Here is a 17,464-nt window from a genome sequence, read left to right as displayed (position 1 = left end):
CCTTTCTATCTGCCAGGGTTTGTAGCAAGTCTTCTCTCATGAACATTGTCCCTTACCCCCCACCCATCCCAAACTTAATATGTTTTTCTCCTATTGGAAGACTCTTCACAATTAGGATTCAGTTCTGAGGTCAGGTTGAATGTGGTAAACATTGTTGGTACAAAACTCTGCCATTTCAGAATTTTGAGATTAGGAGTAATTTCCCTCGGAACTTTATCAATGATTAACGCTTCGTTCAGATTCCTCATTCGCTTCTTCATTTTGAACCAACCTCAAAGAATTGAAGCTTACCCTTGAATGAAATACATGAAGGTCAAAGAGAAAACAAAACTTAACTAATATATCAGTGGTCATTCGCTATGGGGAAAAATGGACAGTTATTTTCCTTCCCCTCAGCCAGGCTTTTCATCAGTCTGTGTCCTCCATTATGTTTTTCACTTCTTGCATGCTCACTCACACACATTCAACTTTTCAGGATATAACATCCCATATAATGTTCTTTATGCTAAAACATCTCCCTCTCCCTGCCCCCAGGTTTTCTTAAATGACACTCTGGTTGCATATCCATATGTAGAGGAGTTTGCCAATTTTAACACAAAATAACAAGTTGAAAGCTGTTGCATAGCAACCAAGTATGTGGGTCTTTCTAGGAAGAGAAATCAGAAGGATGGGTTAGCAATTATCTTCCCTTAAAGGGGAGTGTCTCAAAACTGTAATCTTTATTTTCTTGTCTGGGGAAGTACCTTTTGTGGCAGAAATGCATATAGTAGTCCTATAAATTCTGGATGCTATTTTCTGTCATGTTGTCTTCTAAAACGAGTTAGTCTGGTTTTACTTCATGGCGGGGAAAATGAGATGAACTTGAGGAACACAGTGGAGGAAGCCACGTCTGAAGAGTCTTTACCTAAGATAATTAGCAAGTCTTTATGAGAAAAACATAACTAGTAAGTTGGGAGTATGCTAGTCTCAAAAGGAAGGTATGGAGAAGTTTAATCTATTAAGCAAGTATGTTTTCCATCATCTCTTGCTAACAAAAAAAAATTTAAACAATTTATTTATGCAGGGTTTCTTGTTTAATTTTACTCAGTCTCTGGCATTTTGGTAGCTGATATGCGGAATGGAAAGTTTCATGGCATGGCCTAAAGGAATGTTATAGAGACTATTCAGGTGAAAGATCTGTCTTGTGATCATTGTACAATCATTTTTAGATCTAATGGGCTGCGGGTTAGGGAAACTAAAAGAAAAAGTGAACTTGGGAAGAAAGTCAGGACTTGTTGACTATGTGGGCACTATACTGCATATTCTATACAAATGACTTGAAATTAGTGATATAAGCTACGAAGCTTTACTGTACATCTGAACTCATTTTGTATTTAACTCTGTGTTGTACAATTGCAGTACTAGACTGAAAAGTTTAGTAATATGCATGTCCTGCATGCCTGTCATTGCTTTCATGTTTTCCCCTCTCTCCACAGCTGGATGAGGGCACACCTTCAGATCCAAAGGGAACATTTGTTGATTATCAAACTACTGTAGTGAAATATTCTAAAGCCATTGCTGTAACAGCACAGGAAATGGTAAGAGAAACTAGCAAGAGTTCTATAAAATAGCTGGGTAACAACTGCTGAGTATGTGTAAGAAATTCAAACTGCTGTAGGGTTAATCTGAACCAATTCCAACTGGAGCCGCTTCTTTGTGACATTGACTTCCAGTTGATCTGTTTTGTGGGTAGGCAAAATAGGGGTGTTGACACCATTTCCTGGACTTCTTCATTGGAACCTGATTGCATGATGGACAGGAGTGTACTACCAGCAGAGTCATTCTGTTGGATCTCTCTCTAGTTAACTCAAAGTATGGGGCTTTAAAGAGTATATGCTATTCTCTGTACCTTGCTGCCCAAAAAAACAAGCTATGAAAACAGGAGAGAACACCTTAGGAGGCCTGTGCTAGAACTTGACAGTAACCAAAAGAAATGCCTCCATGATGAAGAGGGTGGAGGGAATGGGGTAGAAATATAGCATTCAGGAACAAATGAAGTGAAGCAAAAAGAAAGTTATGCTGATTACTGGGGAGAGAATAAAGTTAGGAATAGCAGTAATGCAAAACTCTGTCCACCGTGTCATTATTGATCTGTTTTGGGCCTAACTGATTTAGACTGTTGTAGATGTTGATATGATTTATACCCCCATCAAGAGAATAATACTTGAGCTGGTCTGTTACTTGAGCCTGTCTTGAAACAATGGTTTGACTGTGCCAGAACATTTTACAGCTGAGGATTTCTTTCCACTAAAGACTGAACTAAGACCAACCAATTAATTTAGTTAATTTGCTCGTGAAGCAGTCTGTTAACACTCCCCAGCTGGTTTTAAATAGACCTTTTCTAGCCAGTTTTACAATTTAAAAGAGGCTATATTCCTCCTCCTGTAATGAGAAAAGCCATCGAATTTGGAAGTCTGTGTTAACAGTGGTTCTTTGGCATGAGATGTATATATTAGTGGAATGTGATTTCAAGTACTTCTCATGAGGCTTACTTTATATGAGAAACAAATGAAGGTACGTGTTGAAAGAGCTTTAATCAACCCTTCAAATCATTGGAATCTTGTCCTATCATAAGTTTCTTGGTGACCTACATTAGCCCTTTGGGGTGTGATGCTTAATTATTCTTTAACTTTATCCCTTAATTAAAATCAAACCTTGTAAGACAATTGTTAAATTCATGAAATGAGCAATGGTCAAATTCTTGTTTTCTCTCACAGAATTCTTGATGCTGTGATTCAGTTGGACATAAAATGAAGTGGGGAGGGACCTTTGGCTAAGTAGGTCCTTCCTTGATTCTGAAGAGTCGTAGTAATGGTTAATATAATAAACAGTGTTCATCCATTAGTAAATAATACGCTACCTTTTTTAAATATAAGGATAATATTATTGCACACTACCCTACCTTGCTGTGCAAAAAAAAATTGGTTTTGCCAAAAAAAAAAAGAGAGAGAGAATCTTTGCAGGTACTGTAGTAAGTTGTCGTTTCAACAGAAAGCAGTTAGCTCTTCTCTGTGCACATTAGGAATTTGTCTAAGGCCAGTTTGTGGTTTTATCCCAAGGCTGGAATATCACTCCTTTCACCTGTTTTCACTATCAGAAATGGAACAATGTCACCTTCACAGAGTTGGCAGATATTCCAGGGATAGTTTCACTTTTTGTGCTCCCAAATCAGAAACTCTTCATTTTGTACATTTCCAGCCATTTCCATCTTGCCCCAGAGGTCTTTCACGTTCTGTGAGTCTTAGGATCCACTTAAGATCCTTCCACTCCACATCATGGTGACCATCAGTGGGCTGAGGAGGGTCTAGAAGAGAGTGGGTTACTTAGCCCATCAGCCAAATGGAGAGGCTGCTGTTATGCAGTGTGAAGCACTCTTCGCCCCTGTCTACCCCTCCCCAGATTCACCTACTAAGCTGAGAGTAGAGTACTTCTGCAGTCATTTACTGTACTGAGGAGTATATTTCCATTTCTAACTGCTCCTCAGTTACTTTGTGTTCTGTGGGTGTCTAGTTACTGTGGTTCTAATAAAGCATGTTTGCTTGTCTTTTCCGCTCATAGAATTCTAGCTGGAAACTGAATTGCTAAAACAGCAGGAGGTACCCTATCACTGGTGCTGCAAAAACATACTTGTGTGCTTCTAGGCAGTGTGGAGTATTAACAAGCTGGTTTTATGCCTGTCATTGTTTTATTGCTTGTTTTCTTTTTTCAGATGACTAAGTCGGTTACTAACCCGGAGGAGTTGGGAGGACTTGCATCACAAATGACCAATGACTATGGGCATTTGGCTCTCCAGGGCCGAATGGCAGCAGCCACAGCTGAACCAGAGGAGGTCTGCAGTTTTTAGACCTCTAAACTCTGAATGCACAGTGGTGTCAACATTAAGTATTCTCTTGCACTTTAATATGGGGGGGAGGGGGAGGTACGGTAACCAAAGACAGTAGTCCACCCAGTTGCTATAATGCAGCTGCAGTTATCCCCAAGTCTGAGTCTTCTCTTGTGCAGTCAAATAGAAAATAGGGCTACAACCTTCTGGTAGTAGGGGTGTTTTCTCTGAAACATTTCTGAGATCATTTAAAAGAAATACAGTAAATATTTTCCCAGACAGGAAAATTCTGTTTACTGTACTTCAGTCTTGTCAACCATCTGTTTGTCCAACATGTAGGAAGATACAGTCTCTGTCCCATTGACACTGGAAATATTGGGTAGTAAGACACATGGGATTTTCAGAAGGATTCCACATGGGTCTAACATTGCATTATAGGCCCCGTTCTGTGGTTTGGATCAGAACCAAAGGTGCAGTTTCAGATCTGGAGATTTGTACTCAAACCTCTCTCTTCCATCAGATTTCAGGTTTGGGCCTATCTGTTTTAGCACTCTATCAGTACCTTTTAAAAAGAGTCAATTCAAGCATACAGCACACACAACCAGATAAAAGCTTTAATGCTATTATTTTCTCTGAAGGGAAGGGGAACTAGTAGAAAATGTTTACATTCCGTCGTGTTGGCATAAAGTCCAAAATATTGTCATCTTCGTTTTCATCACAGTTGAATCATAAGTCAGCTACTGTTTGCCATTACCCATTTTGCACCACTTTCACGACTGTGGCATATGGCCACCTGTGGAAAACATCTGTAGTTAGATATTTATTTACAATACAGACACATCCTGGAACAATACAGTATACATATATATACATGTAGGCTCTAACGTGCATTCTGTTGCAACATTGCTCATCCAAAGTGTATGTGAATAAGAGCTGCGGAATACAGCAAAACATTTTCTACTAATATTTAAGTTTTTAAACGAGTTCGTTTCTACTGTTCTTATCCCTTTTTATCTCACTTTTTGTGAAATATCTTGGGCACTAGTTTTCTCTTAGGAATGTTACAAATTAGCAAATGTTAGAGGCCAAAGAAAGTAAGCTTTTAATTTCTAAAAGTGTGTGTGTTCACACCACAAGCCAAATTATAGGAGTTACTCACCAGGTCAGAGGACAGAAACATCCAATCAAGCATGAACAGCAACTCAACGTCGATCATCAAGTTTTTGAAACAAATTGCTTGCAACACTCCACAGACAAGAACTGTTCTCCAGAATAACTGGAAAGTTTCCAACTGCTTGCAGGCAACCTGGAACAGAAAATTGGAGACATTTCTCTAGTTATTCACTACAGATCATTTCCCCCAGTCTCATGATTTGATGAATCACATAAACATACTTTTTTCTCCTCTCCTCAAACCGTTTCACATATACCAGGGGTTCTCAAACTTCATTGCACTGCGACCCATTTTCTGACAACAAAAGTTACTACAGGACCCCAGGAGGGAGGACCGAAGCCTGAGCCCCACCACCCTTGGTGGGGAGGCCAAAGCCCGAGTCCCATCGTCCCAAGCGGGGGGACCAAAGCGCAAGGGCTTCAGCTGCAGGCAGGGGGCTGTAACCTGAACCCTTCCACCCAGAGCTGAAGCTCTCTGACTTTGTCTTTGGGTCCCAACCCACCATTTGAGAACTGCTGACATATACCATACTGCACTGAGAGGGAGATTCAGAGAGATAATAAAAGGAAGGGAATGGTCGTTGTCCTCTTTCTCCATCATGTGTATGGTACTCAGGGCATGATTAAAAATCTTTGAATCATAGAATCATAGAATATCAGGGTTGGAAGGGACCCCAGAAGGTCATCTAGTCCAACCCCCTGCTCAAAGCAGGACCAATTCCCAGTTAAATCATCCCAGCCAGGGCTTTGTCAAGCCTGACCTTAAAAACCTCTAAGGAAGGAGATTCTACCACCTCCCTAGGTAACGCATTCCAGTGTTTCACCACCCTCTTAGTGAAAAAGTTTTTCCTAATATCCAATCTAAACCTCCCCCACTGCAACTTGAAGATCAGTGAAGATGACTGCTTTTTCCCTATTGATTCTTAGGCTGTTGGTGTTTAGCTCCATTGACCAGTAACAGTATCAGATTATCGAGACGAAATACCTTCAAACAGCTTTTGACTTATTTTATTACACTTCTCCACCGACAGTTCACTTGAGTTTTTTTAAATATTCTTGGTGCTGAATATCAAAATCAATGGCTTATATTCATCAAGTGTATTGTTAGACATAATGAACATTTGTTTATTAAAAGTGTACATTAACTTCAGCTTTAAGTAGAAATAATTCCATTATTGAAACTAATAGCTGCAATTCCTACTTACGTATTAACCAGAATACACACACAATTATATGTAAACATGTGTAGCAGTACTAAAACTAGCATTGGTTCATGTTTCTCAGACCACACTGCTATACTCCATTTCAAGATTAATAGTAAATCTGAAATCGTGATGCATTTAGAGGTAAGTATAGGTTTGGCTATTTTATAGGGTTGTGCTAAGTATTGGAGAATAAATGAATAGCCAAGAACTTGTGCTAGATTCATCTGTGACTGAAACTGAGATACTCAGAAGTAAACTTACATACTCCTCAACCTAGTTTGATCAGAGTTGAGGAGAAGCCTGTATGCCTTGAGGTCAGCTCACACTGAGAACAAGCAGTTCATTTTTGCTTTATATTTTGGGCAAAGAAATATTGCAACACGGAGGCGTACACATTTTTGTGATGTTTCTACTATCTTTTAGAAATGGCTACATTAGATCTGGGTAAATTCCCTATGCTAATTGCATAAGACATGGCCAGATTTTGATCCCCTAGCTCAGATCAAATAGTATTCCTCCTCCATGAGTAGTCCCATTGAAGTCGAGGGGACCACTTGTGGATTAAGATGCTACTTAGCGTGAATAAGGGATGTCAGAATCTGGCCCTTATTTCTGATCTTTGCAGGAACGGTACTGGTGGGCAAATATTTGCAACAAAAATTGTGCGAGTTTTACAATGTTTCCATTTATTCAAAGCCTCAACATTCTAAGCACCTTCTTTGTCTCCTATTTCCCCTTCCCCACAATTTGTTGCCTATCTAGATAGGATTCCAGATCAGGACTCGGGTACAGGATCTTGGTCATGGATGTATCTTTCTAGTACAGAAAGCTGGAGCTCTACAGATTTGCCCTACGGACAGCTACACCAAGAGGGAGTTGATAGAATGTGCTCGTGCTGTCACTGAAAAGGTAAGATGTCCCTTGTTGTCTCATAGATTCAGAAGGGATCATTGTGATCATCTAGTCTGAGCTCTTGCATATCAGAAGTCATAGAACTTCCCCAAAATAATTCCTAGAGCAGATCTTGTAAAAAAAAAAAAAAAATCCAGTCTTGATTTAACAGTTGTCAGTGATGGAGAATCCTCCATGACCCTTGGTTAAATTGTTCCAATGGTTAATTACGCTCACCGTTAAAAATTTATGCCTGATTTCTAGTCTGAATTTGTCTAGCTTCGATTTCCAGCTACTGGATCGTGTTATATTTTATACTTTACTTAAATTATGATGGGGTTTTCTCAGATTTCATAATTTTGAGGCAGGTACACTGTGAACACTGTGTAGCTAGCAGTGGGTGGCTCTTAGCAGAGTGTTAAAATTCAAGAGCCAGTGACGCTTCCCATGAGATGCTGTTTGCCCTATAGCTCTTGGCCAAGGTTCATCCCCTCCCCCGCCATCTTTCTCCTGTTAGTGTGTGTCACTTGTTCACCTGGCTGTGGCTTCCCTTCCCAACAGTAGCTTAATTTCAGTGGATCTGATACATAGATATTCCCAAACAAGTCATTTGGGATAAAGGGTGGTATTGCAGCACTTACATATCCACTCTTGGGAGCCCAAATTCCCAGTGTCTGCCATGTTGCTAGGCCAGAATAGCTAACAGAAGTTACAAACTGTTCCTCTCTATTTGCAAGACACACTGTAGTTTGACATAAAATATCAAGGTGATGTTGTGATCTGTTTTGAGAGGGTGGCTGCAGTACTGCTATTAAATGAATACCCCCTAAGGGAAAATGGAGCAACTACTGCACCTCTTAACTTCTTGGCATAGTCTCCCAATATGGACTTGTTCATTGTGCCAGCATTTAGGGTTGGGTTCTTTATTCTGAATCAGGGATGGGGAGATCACTATATCACTGACGCGGAAGAGTGGGAAGAGCTGTGTAGTGTGTGACAGCAGAGATTTGTCTTTTAAACAAGCTGTGTGACAAAGTTGAGTTGCCAAGCGCTTCAGTCATCGGTTGCATCAGTCATCCTTGTGATCATGTTACTGGGCAGCACCGTAGATTGCTGAAAAGTAATTGTGACACTGAAATAAATGCACCAAGCTCCTTTATTGACTGTGCAGAGTACTGTAGGATAATTGGAATTCTTATTTATTGTAGCTGGGGAAAGCTTTTCCTTTCATTTAGATATTATGGAAGATGAGTGCTTACACTATTGATTGCAGAGTGTCATTATTTATATGCAGAGCAGATGCAGTTAAGGCCTCCGTGATCTGCTCATTTATTGTGTATCCTGCTTGATCAGGAGACAGCCTTTTCCTACGGTGAAAGACAAATGCCAATAGCAGGCTTCCTTCTGTGGAAAAACTAATCAAACCTGCTAATGTGCAGATAGAGCAGACAGGGGAAGGGAAAGGGAGAGGTTTTTTGTAGATTGTGAAATGAGATCACAAAATGAATTGCACCTGTTGATTTTCATCACAGGAGTTCGTTTAACTCAGAAATCAGTTCATTATGCTTTGTTTTAGTGTGACCCTCTTTTTTATTTTCCTGTTCCAGGTTTCCTTAGTTCTGTCTGCCCTTCAAGCAGGAAACAAAGGTACTCAGGCTTGTATCACTGCAGCTAGTGCTGTGTCGGGGATAATTGCAGATCTGGACACAACTATCATGTTTGCTACAGCTGGAACCCTTAATGCTGAGAACAATGAATCATTTGCGGATCACAGGTCAGTGATACCGAAAAAGCTGGTGGAGGGAGCTGGCTGCAACAAGGGGGCGGGGGCAATAGATAAATGTCCTGCTAATGGCAAACAAGAGGGGGTGGAGATGCAGTTTTTCCTGCCTTTTCAAACCCCTAATAATGAAGCCAGATGAGCAGAGGGGTGAGAGAGAAATAGGAAAGGGTTGGGGTCAGCGCTTCAAAAGCTAGATAAAGTAGCCTGTATAGTAAAAGCAAATTTCACTTTGCCCATTTATGTGGGAGAGGAAATTTTAAGAAACAGCTGGATCATTCTCAACTGTTTCAAAAGAAAACCTCAAAGATCAGTTTTATCGAATTTTTTAATAAATCCATTTCTATATTTCATTCTTACTGATTATGTTACACTGTGATCCTAGTTTGAATAATTAACTGTCCATGAATTCAAAGAGAAATAGTTTTCCGATGTTTTTTGCGAGACTTGTTTTTTACTTCATGGCTTTTTCTTCCTGGGTTACTAAATGCACTTGCCCACTGCTGATGTTGGAGATTATTAATGGAAGAGATGCTGGAGTGTCAATCATGTTGTCATTTGGTGATAGGGTGACCAAATGTCCCGATTTTATAGGGACAGTCCTGATATTCGGGGCTTTGTTTTATATTGGCGCCTACTACCCCCCACCCCAGTCCCGATTTTTCACACTTGCTGTCTGGTCACCCTATTTGGTGAGATGATGACACAGGTTTCCTTCTGATAACGTCTGATATAGAATGAGAGATTTGGAGCATCCAGGCCATTATTCCCCTCATATTAAAAACCTGGTTCTAGTGGTCAAGACAGTGAGCTGTTGCTTAACAGCACAATTGGCCTATACTGCCAGCATTTAACTCAGTGCTGTGCCAGTGGCTTTGGGAGTATGAAAAGTGCAATGCAGCCCAAATTATTGCAGCTTTATACACTAAGAGTTATGATTCATTTTTATCATCAAATAGTAAGTGTGTTAAATGCTGTGTGACAAGTGTGAAGACAAGGTCCTGCTTCAAAGAGCTGAACGTTGGAATGCAAAAATAGACAAAAAGGCTGAGCAGTGATGATTAGCAGTAATTTCGTTCCACATTCCTTATTTTGTTACCGAGCCGATCACTTCTCTGAAGGGACGTCTAGAGGTTACTTGCTAAGGGAAGGGAAAGCCTTTATGCAGAGGCTTAAATGGAGTATGCAAAGTGTGTATGTATAAACACAGGTTGGGGTGCCCCCTACCCACAAAGCAACAGTGTGGTGTCCATGTACAGTTGTTGAACAGTTTCTCCTCCTTACAATAAATCTTAATATTGTACCTCAAAACTTACTTTTGCTGTTAAAAATAGCAATCTTGTTTGAGAAGGAGAGAGATAAGCAAAGAGCTCAAACAGGGTCCAGAGATTTAAAAACTCAGTACATTTTGTCAGGTTTCAGAGTAGCAGCCGTGTTAGTCTGTATCCGCAAAAAGAAAAGGAGTACTTGTGGCACCTTAGAGACTAACCAATTTATTTGAGCATAAGCTTTCGTGAGCTACAGCTCACTTCATCGGATGCATACCGTGGAAACTGCAGTAGACATTATATACACACAGAGACCATGAAACAATACCCCCTCCCACCCCACTGTCCTGCTGGTAATAGCTTATCTAAAGTGATCATCAAGTTGGGCCATTTCCAGCACAAATCTGGGTTTTCTCACTCTCCGCCCCCCCCCACACAAACTCACTCTCCTGCTGGTAATAGCCCATCCAAAGTGACCACTCTCTTCACAGCTCACCTCATCGGATGCATTCAGTGGAAAATACAGTGGGGAGATTTATATACACAGAGAACATGAAACAATGGGTGTTATCATACACACTGTAAGGAGAGTGATTACTAGAGACTGGGAGTGGCTAAGTCATTATGCAAGGTAGCCTATTTCCCCTTGCTTTTTCCTACTAGAGACTGGGAGTGGCTAAGTCATTCTGCAAGGTAGCCTATTTCCCCTTGCTTTTTCCTACACAGGCCAGTCCTTGCCTACAGACAGCCCCGCAACCTGAAGCAAATACTCACCAACAACCACATACCACACAACAGAACCACTAGCGCAGGAACCTATCCTTGCAACAAAGCCCGTTGCCAACTGTGCCCACATATCTATTCAGGGGACACCATCACAGGGCCTAATAACATCAGCCACACTATCAGAGGCTCGTTCACCTGCACATCCACCAATGTGATATATGCCATCATGTGCCAGCAATGCCCCTCTGCCATTTACATTGGTCAAACTGGACAGTCTCTACGTAAAAGAATAAATGGACACAAATCAGATGTCAAGAATTATAATATTCATAAAGAAGTCGGAGAACACTTCAATCTCTCTGGTCACGCAATCACCGACATGAAGGTCACTATCTTACAACAAAAAAACTTCAATACCAGACTCCAGCGAGAAACTGCTGAATTGGAATTCATTTGCAAATTGGATACTATTAATTTAGGCTTAAATAGAGACTGGGAGTGGCTAAGTCATTATGCAAAGTAGCCTATTTCCCCTTGCTTTTTCCTACCCCCCCCCCCCCCAGACGTTCTGGTTAAACTTGGATTTAAACTTGGAGAGTGGTCAGTTTGGATGAGCTATTGCCAGCAGGAGAGTGAGTTCGTGTGTGTGTGTGTTCCCGGGGGGCGGGGGGGGTGAGAGAGCCTGGATCTGTGCTGGAAATGACCCACCTTGATTACCATGCACATTGTAGGGAGAGTGGTCACTTTGGATGAGCTATTACCAGCAGGAGAGTGAGTTTGTGTGTGTATGGGGATGGGGGGGTGAGAAAACCTGGATTTGTGCTGGAAATGGCCCACCTTGATTATCATGCACATTGTAGGGAGAGTGGTCACTTTGGATAAGCTATTACCAGCAGGAGATTGAGTTTGTGTGTGTGGTTTTTGGAGGGGGGTGAGGGGGTGAGAGAACCTGGATTTGTGCAGGAAATGGCCCACCTTGATTATCATACACATTGTGAAGAGAGTGGTCACTTTGGATGGGCTATTACCAGCAGGAGAGTGAGTTTGTGTGGGGGGGGCGGAGGGTGAGAAAACCTGGATTTGTGCTGGAAATGGCCCAACTTGATGATCACTTTAGATAAGCTATTACCAGCAGGACAGTGGGGTGGGAGGGGGTATTGTTTCATGGTCTCTGTGTGTATATAATGTCTACTGCAGTTTCCACGGTATGCATCCAATGAAGTGAGCTGTAGCTCACGAAAGCTCATGCTCAAATAAATTGGTTAGTCTCTAAGGTGCCACAAGTACTCCTTTTCTTTGATCACTTAAGATGAGCTAATACCAGCAGGAGAGCAGCGGGGGAATGGGGGGGGAGAAAACCTTTTGTAATGATAATCAAGGTGGGCCATTTCCAGCAGTTGACAAGAAAGTCTGAGGAACAGTGGGCGGGGGGGGGGAATAAACATGGAGAAATAGTTTTACTTTGTGTAATGATCCATCCACTCCCAGTATGTTTTGGATATTGCATTATAAAACATAATTCAATTCTAATTAAAACTTTCTTTAAAGCAAACAAACAAATTGCTGTCTGCTGTCTCTTTGAATTCAAAAGGTATTACCTGCTTTTTGCATTGTATCTGTGTTTTCTAATCTTTAATTGCTGTGGGAAGTGCAGAAATTGACCTTTTTTCAGTAAAGCTGGATAATCATTTTGATTTCCTTTTCCCTAAATGAGTAATTGGAGTAAGAGAGTATGCATGAAACAGCTGCTATGTAAGAGCAGATTTTTCCAAACTCTGAATATATGGATTTAATACTGTGCACTTCCAACATAATTGAAGATTGCCCCATTTCTATAAAAAGAAACGTACTTTCCAACTCATATGCTCTCATGAGTTATCTTACCACAGGCCTTGTTTAAACTAGAGTTTAAAGGTATGATGTTAGCATGTGTTTGCCTTGAATATATGTTAAACTGGTCAAGATAAGTCCTAGAAGAGCACCTGTACTTAAACTCAACCAGTTGTGCATTGCAGTGTGCCTTGTCTAGACCAGATTTTTAATGTGTGTTACCATACATTGCTAATGTGCTAACATCACACTTTTAAATCCTTGTTTAAAGAAGTTACACGTTTTTCCTTCCACTATATCTAGCAATCCTGAGAATTCCAGTTGCTGGGTTTTGTGCACATTTTGTTTATTTCTAGGCTTACTCTTTTTAAGTTCAGTAAAGCATAAGGGCTGTGGGCCTGGCAGCTCTCAACCCTTCACTTTTGTTTTCTAACCTTTTTTATGAAGTTCAGTACTCACAATAGTTGATTGGATTGACTTTCCCCAGAATATGGGGGCAGGGGGTTGAAATGTTTTAGATTTGTCTGCCTAAAGAGTTTATGTGAAGAAGGAAAAAAAAAAGATATGAATCAGTCCTGTTTCCTGCAGCTTCTCCCTTTCTCATCCTCCCCCACAAATCCTTATTTTCTTTTCCACAGAACATGCTGGTGGAGGTTTGACAACTGGTAGTTACACCATGGCTCGGCTTAATCTCTCCACATTAGGACCCAGTGCTCCCTCCCTCTCCCTATTCCCATATCTCATTTCCTTTCAAGAGGAAGTCATTTCATTGAGTCATCCTGAGTCTGGTGTGTTGACAACCTGAAACGTAGTGCATCTGTTCTAAGTGGGAATTGCAACCTGACTTTGGCGTTGTAGCTAGGATTATCACTAGTAGACACTGGTATGCTGACCTACATAGAGCCCTTTGTCTACGTAGCACTTTCTCTGTTAGTCAGGACAATGTTGAATAGCTGTGTGGTTTTTTTTCTCTTCTCTCTTTCCCCTCTCCTGCTTCCCTTTTTTCCCCAGGGAAAATATCCTGAAAACAGCAAAAGCTTTAGTTGAAGATACAAAATTGCTCGTGTCTGGGGCTGCCTCAAGTCAGGATAAACTAGCCCAAGCAGCTCAGTCATCGGCTACCACCATCACACAACTGGCAGAGGTGGTAAAACTGGGAGCAGCCAGTTTGGGATCAGATGACCCTGAAACTCAGGTAGGAGGGGCTGCAGGAGCAGAAAATAGACCAATGTTTTTAGTGTTTAAAGACATGGAGAATATCACAGAAGTGAGAAGTCTGGAGGTACAGTGTAATTTTTTTTAAAGTTTCTTTCCGTGGAACTGAGGCTTCCAAATCAGTTAGGCACTTATGAAAATTTTACCCACAAATAGCACAAACCTTGCACTGCCTCTCTTGAATGATTTGCGGTTTAATCAGGCACCTCCCTTCTTCGAAAAATAATGCTGCAAAAATGGACAAGACTTGGTATAGGATGTCTAGTCCCTCCCCCACCAGTTTTGGAATTTTTTTTTTTTTTGCAAGAATATTCTCCAATGCCTTGTTTTTAAATGGCTCATCATGGGGCTTCCTTTAGGAGACTATCCCATAGTTTAATTGATTTCACTGCGAGAAAGCTTTTCACTGAGTTTAAGACCAAGGTAAACACCTGTTGTTGGTATGGTATGAACAGTATGCCAGAACTTCACAGATATGCCTGGATTATTTTACTCTTTTAAGTCATTTAATTCTTCAAAGTCGATTCAATTAAACATTTAATTGTTTGAATCCTAGTGAAATGTGCGCGGGTGTGTGCACTGTAGATGTGTCTGTGTTAGTAAATTAATTTGAAAATGTCTGATTGTTTGAGGCACTGGAAAAAATGCGTATGGCAGTCTCCTCTTTGACCTCACATATGATCTTTGTTCCAGTGTCAACTTCCAGAGCATTCTTCTGTGGGGGAATATTTTTGAAACTGAAAATGTTTGCTTCAGGAGCCATTTTTTGATAACTTCATATTTCCAACTAGCAACACTGAGGAATTTTAAGTATTTATTACATTTTCTGACTTTGTCATCAAGTAAAGGCTGACAATACCGGTTTGCCAGTAAAAACCACACCGCACAAGCAATTATTTATTTGTACAACTTGTATATGTGGTGTGATAATCCATAGTGGGGGTGGAGGAAGGAGTTCAAATTCTAGTTTTAAGTGTAGTGTGTGTCTTAAGGTACAGACATTTTCAATAACTTCTGCACAAGGTGTGAAAATACAAAATGTAACTTTTCCATATAAGTTAAAAGCTCATTTTACTCAGGCTGCTGAAGCCACAGAAGCATGAAAAGTGTGTGTGTGTGTGTGTGTTGCCACTGTTCTGTAACAAAGCCAGATAAAGAAGCGAGAGCTGCACCAATCTACATTAGGTCTTTAGGGTCTTGTCTTTTCCTCGTTGCTGATCAAAGAGGTTCTGAGTTACCAAAGCTTGAATAAGTTTTTACAAGAAAGCAAAGATTCTAACTTGGCCATAGATTGTAATAAACTGCAAACAGGCTGAACCAAGGCAGTGCTAAACTTTTTATTTCCTATCCATTACTGAGAAGTAATAGATCCATATATCTTTTTTTTTTTTCTTTCGGCGCTATCCCATTTTCCATGCATGTTTTCGCTTTGAAAAAGGGTACAATTGTGCTGATATCACTAAACCAAAGCAAAAGGTTGAAGGTATCTGACCACTCAGCAGATGAGAAGAGAGTGGGGGAAAAGATGCTGGGGGAGAGAGTTATTCTGATGTTTCTTGGAAATAATTAGTGTGCTCATGGAGAGGGGCATAATAGACTTTTTTTCCCCAGTACTTGGTTTGGGAGGCAATTTACTTCAATTTGACTGCTGCTGACTCTAACCTCAGGCAAGTCATTCATCATTTAGTTCCTTGGGGGCTCTTAGGAGATTAGGCTACATAAAACTTCCTTTTCCCTGAAATGGACTGTTTCCCTTATGTCCAGGGTATACTAAGTATGATTGATCTGCTTACGTCTGTCAGAATAGTAGCTGATGTCACAGTAAATGGGGTCATCCTCTAAGGGAGGATCAAGCTGTAAGTTCGTACCCTGTTTAAACTGCTCCCATTCTATTCCCATGCTGAACAGAACACAGAGGTGAATAAGCCCTTCTTTGGGAACACGATGGGAAAGAGAGAAATCCTCCTTCGAGAACCATTTAATTACAGGAGACAGTAGCTGAATCGGATTCTGAACATAGTATAAAATACTGTACAGATGAACACAGCTTTATTTTATGCAGGAAACTACATGTTGCTTTTTTAGCATTTGTGCATACAGTATCTTTTTCTCTCTTAACATTGTGTACCAACATTTGCCCTGTGCTTAGCAGACTCCTTCAGTGTACAGCCTGCCCAAATCTTCCATCTATGGGCTGAGGTGAGTTGTGATTGCACTAACCTCGCATCCAAATTTCTCATTCTCGTAGGTTGTACTGATCAATGCTATTAAGGATGTTGCTAAGGCCCTTTCTGATCTCATTGGTGCTACAAAAGGAGCTGCTAGCAAACCAGCAGATGATCCATCAATGTACCAGCTCAAAGGTGCAGCTAAGGTAGGTAGTGCGATATCTCTCCCTTTTAGAGAAGTTTAGAGGTTATCTCAGCTTCTGTTATGAAAGTTGAAAACATTCCTTTGCTTATTCCCTGCTGTTTGCTTTGATGTTTATTTAAAGAAACAGCTAGCATCACTTTGTTGCTAGAATCCTAAAGACTGGTGGCAGTGAATTCTGGTTCACTTCAGTCTCTTATTTTCCTTCTGTTTCATCTGTATCCTACTAACTTAAACTAGATGATTGATGGAAAGCTGGATAGTATCATTCATCTCAGTGCCTGTAAACATAATACCAGTTTTCTTAGTCATCTCACCACAGCTAGTTAAAGAGTTATATTCCTTCTGTCAGGTACCTCTGTCGCTCTGCAAGCATATGTGTCTGGAGGGAGGATGGAAGTCCCTGGTATATTCAGGCTACGAAACAAAAGTTTACCTTATAAAAATGTGTACTTGAATCCTATAGCAAGGGTAATGAACAAGTAATGAGAAGTCCACACTATAAGCGTCCAGCTGTTAAGATGCTAACTTGGACCTTTCAGCTTTTAGAAAGTGGCCTGGAGATCTCAAACAGGCTTTCTTTAAAATGTAGTGTACTTTGATTGCATTTCTCCCAGGCTGTGCTTCTAAGTGGAAGTGTCTATTGGTCAGAGCACAGGATTTGGACAGCTTCTGCCACTGTTTTATTGTGTCACCTCTTTGTGCTTCAGTTTTCCCACATCTGAGATCTCTGTGAAACTTGCTTCACAGGGTTCTTGGGGCTTAATGTTTGTAAAGTGCTTTGAGATGCTGAAATTTGGGCAGTATTGGATCTACTTCCAGATGATCGGGTCGTCAAAGTGACTTTTACGCATTTGCTTGGCAAAGAGATTTTGCCCTTTCCCATCAAATCAGTGCCTCAGATTGGATTACTGCGATGCACTCTGTGAGGGGGCACTCATCAAAGACCATGCAAAGTTCACCTACTACAAAACAGTGTCTGCTTCCTTAGCTGGTTCCCTTTGCTTTACAGAGCTCAATGTGATTTGAATCCTGGTTATCTGAAAGCTCCTTGTGTTCCATCCGAAGATCTGAGATGGGCTTAGGTGCTGTCACGAGAGCATTTGTACATCTACAGGCTGGAGGGAAGATATGCCCTTCCTTA

General features: G+C 40.8%; 1 protein-coding gene across 1 annotated transcript in view; it reads left to right on the top strand.

Annotated features, from left to right (window-relative positions):
- TLN2 (talin 2) overlaps nucleotides 1-17,464 on the top strand; it is a 180,832-nt gene that overhangs the window by 114,763 nt on the left and 48,605 nt on the right. The window contains exons 41-46 of the mRNA XM_073303618.2: nucleotides 1,476-1,577; nucleotides 3,749-3,868; nucleotides 7,003-7,149; nucleotides 8,739-8,905; nucleotides 13,747-13,930; nucleotides 16,199-16,324. Coding sequence (XP_073159719.2) covers nucleotides 1,476-1,577; nucleotides 3,749-3,868; nucleotides 7,003-7,149; nucleotides 8,739-8,905; nucleotides 13,747-13,930; nucleotides 16,199-16,324 — 846 coding nt within the window. The remainder of the gene's footprint in view (nucleotides 1-1,475; nucleotides 1,578-3,748; nucleotides 3,869-7,002; nucleotides 7,150-8,738; nucleotides 8,906-13,746; nucleotides 13,931-16,198; nucleotides 16,325-17,464) is intronic.

This window comes from Lepidochelys kempii, chromosome 10, assembly GCF_965140285.1.
Source record: "Lepidochelys kempii isolate rLepKem1 chromosome 10, rLepKem1.hap1, whole genome shotgun sequence".
Taxonomy (NCBI): domain Eukaryota; kingdom Metazoa; phylum Chordata; order Testudines; family Cheloniidae; genus Lepidochelys; species Lepidochelys kempii.
This window is presented reverse-complemented; position numbering and strand designations above follow the sequence as displayed.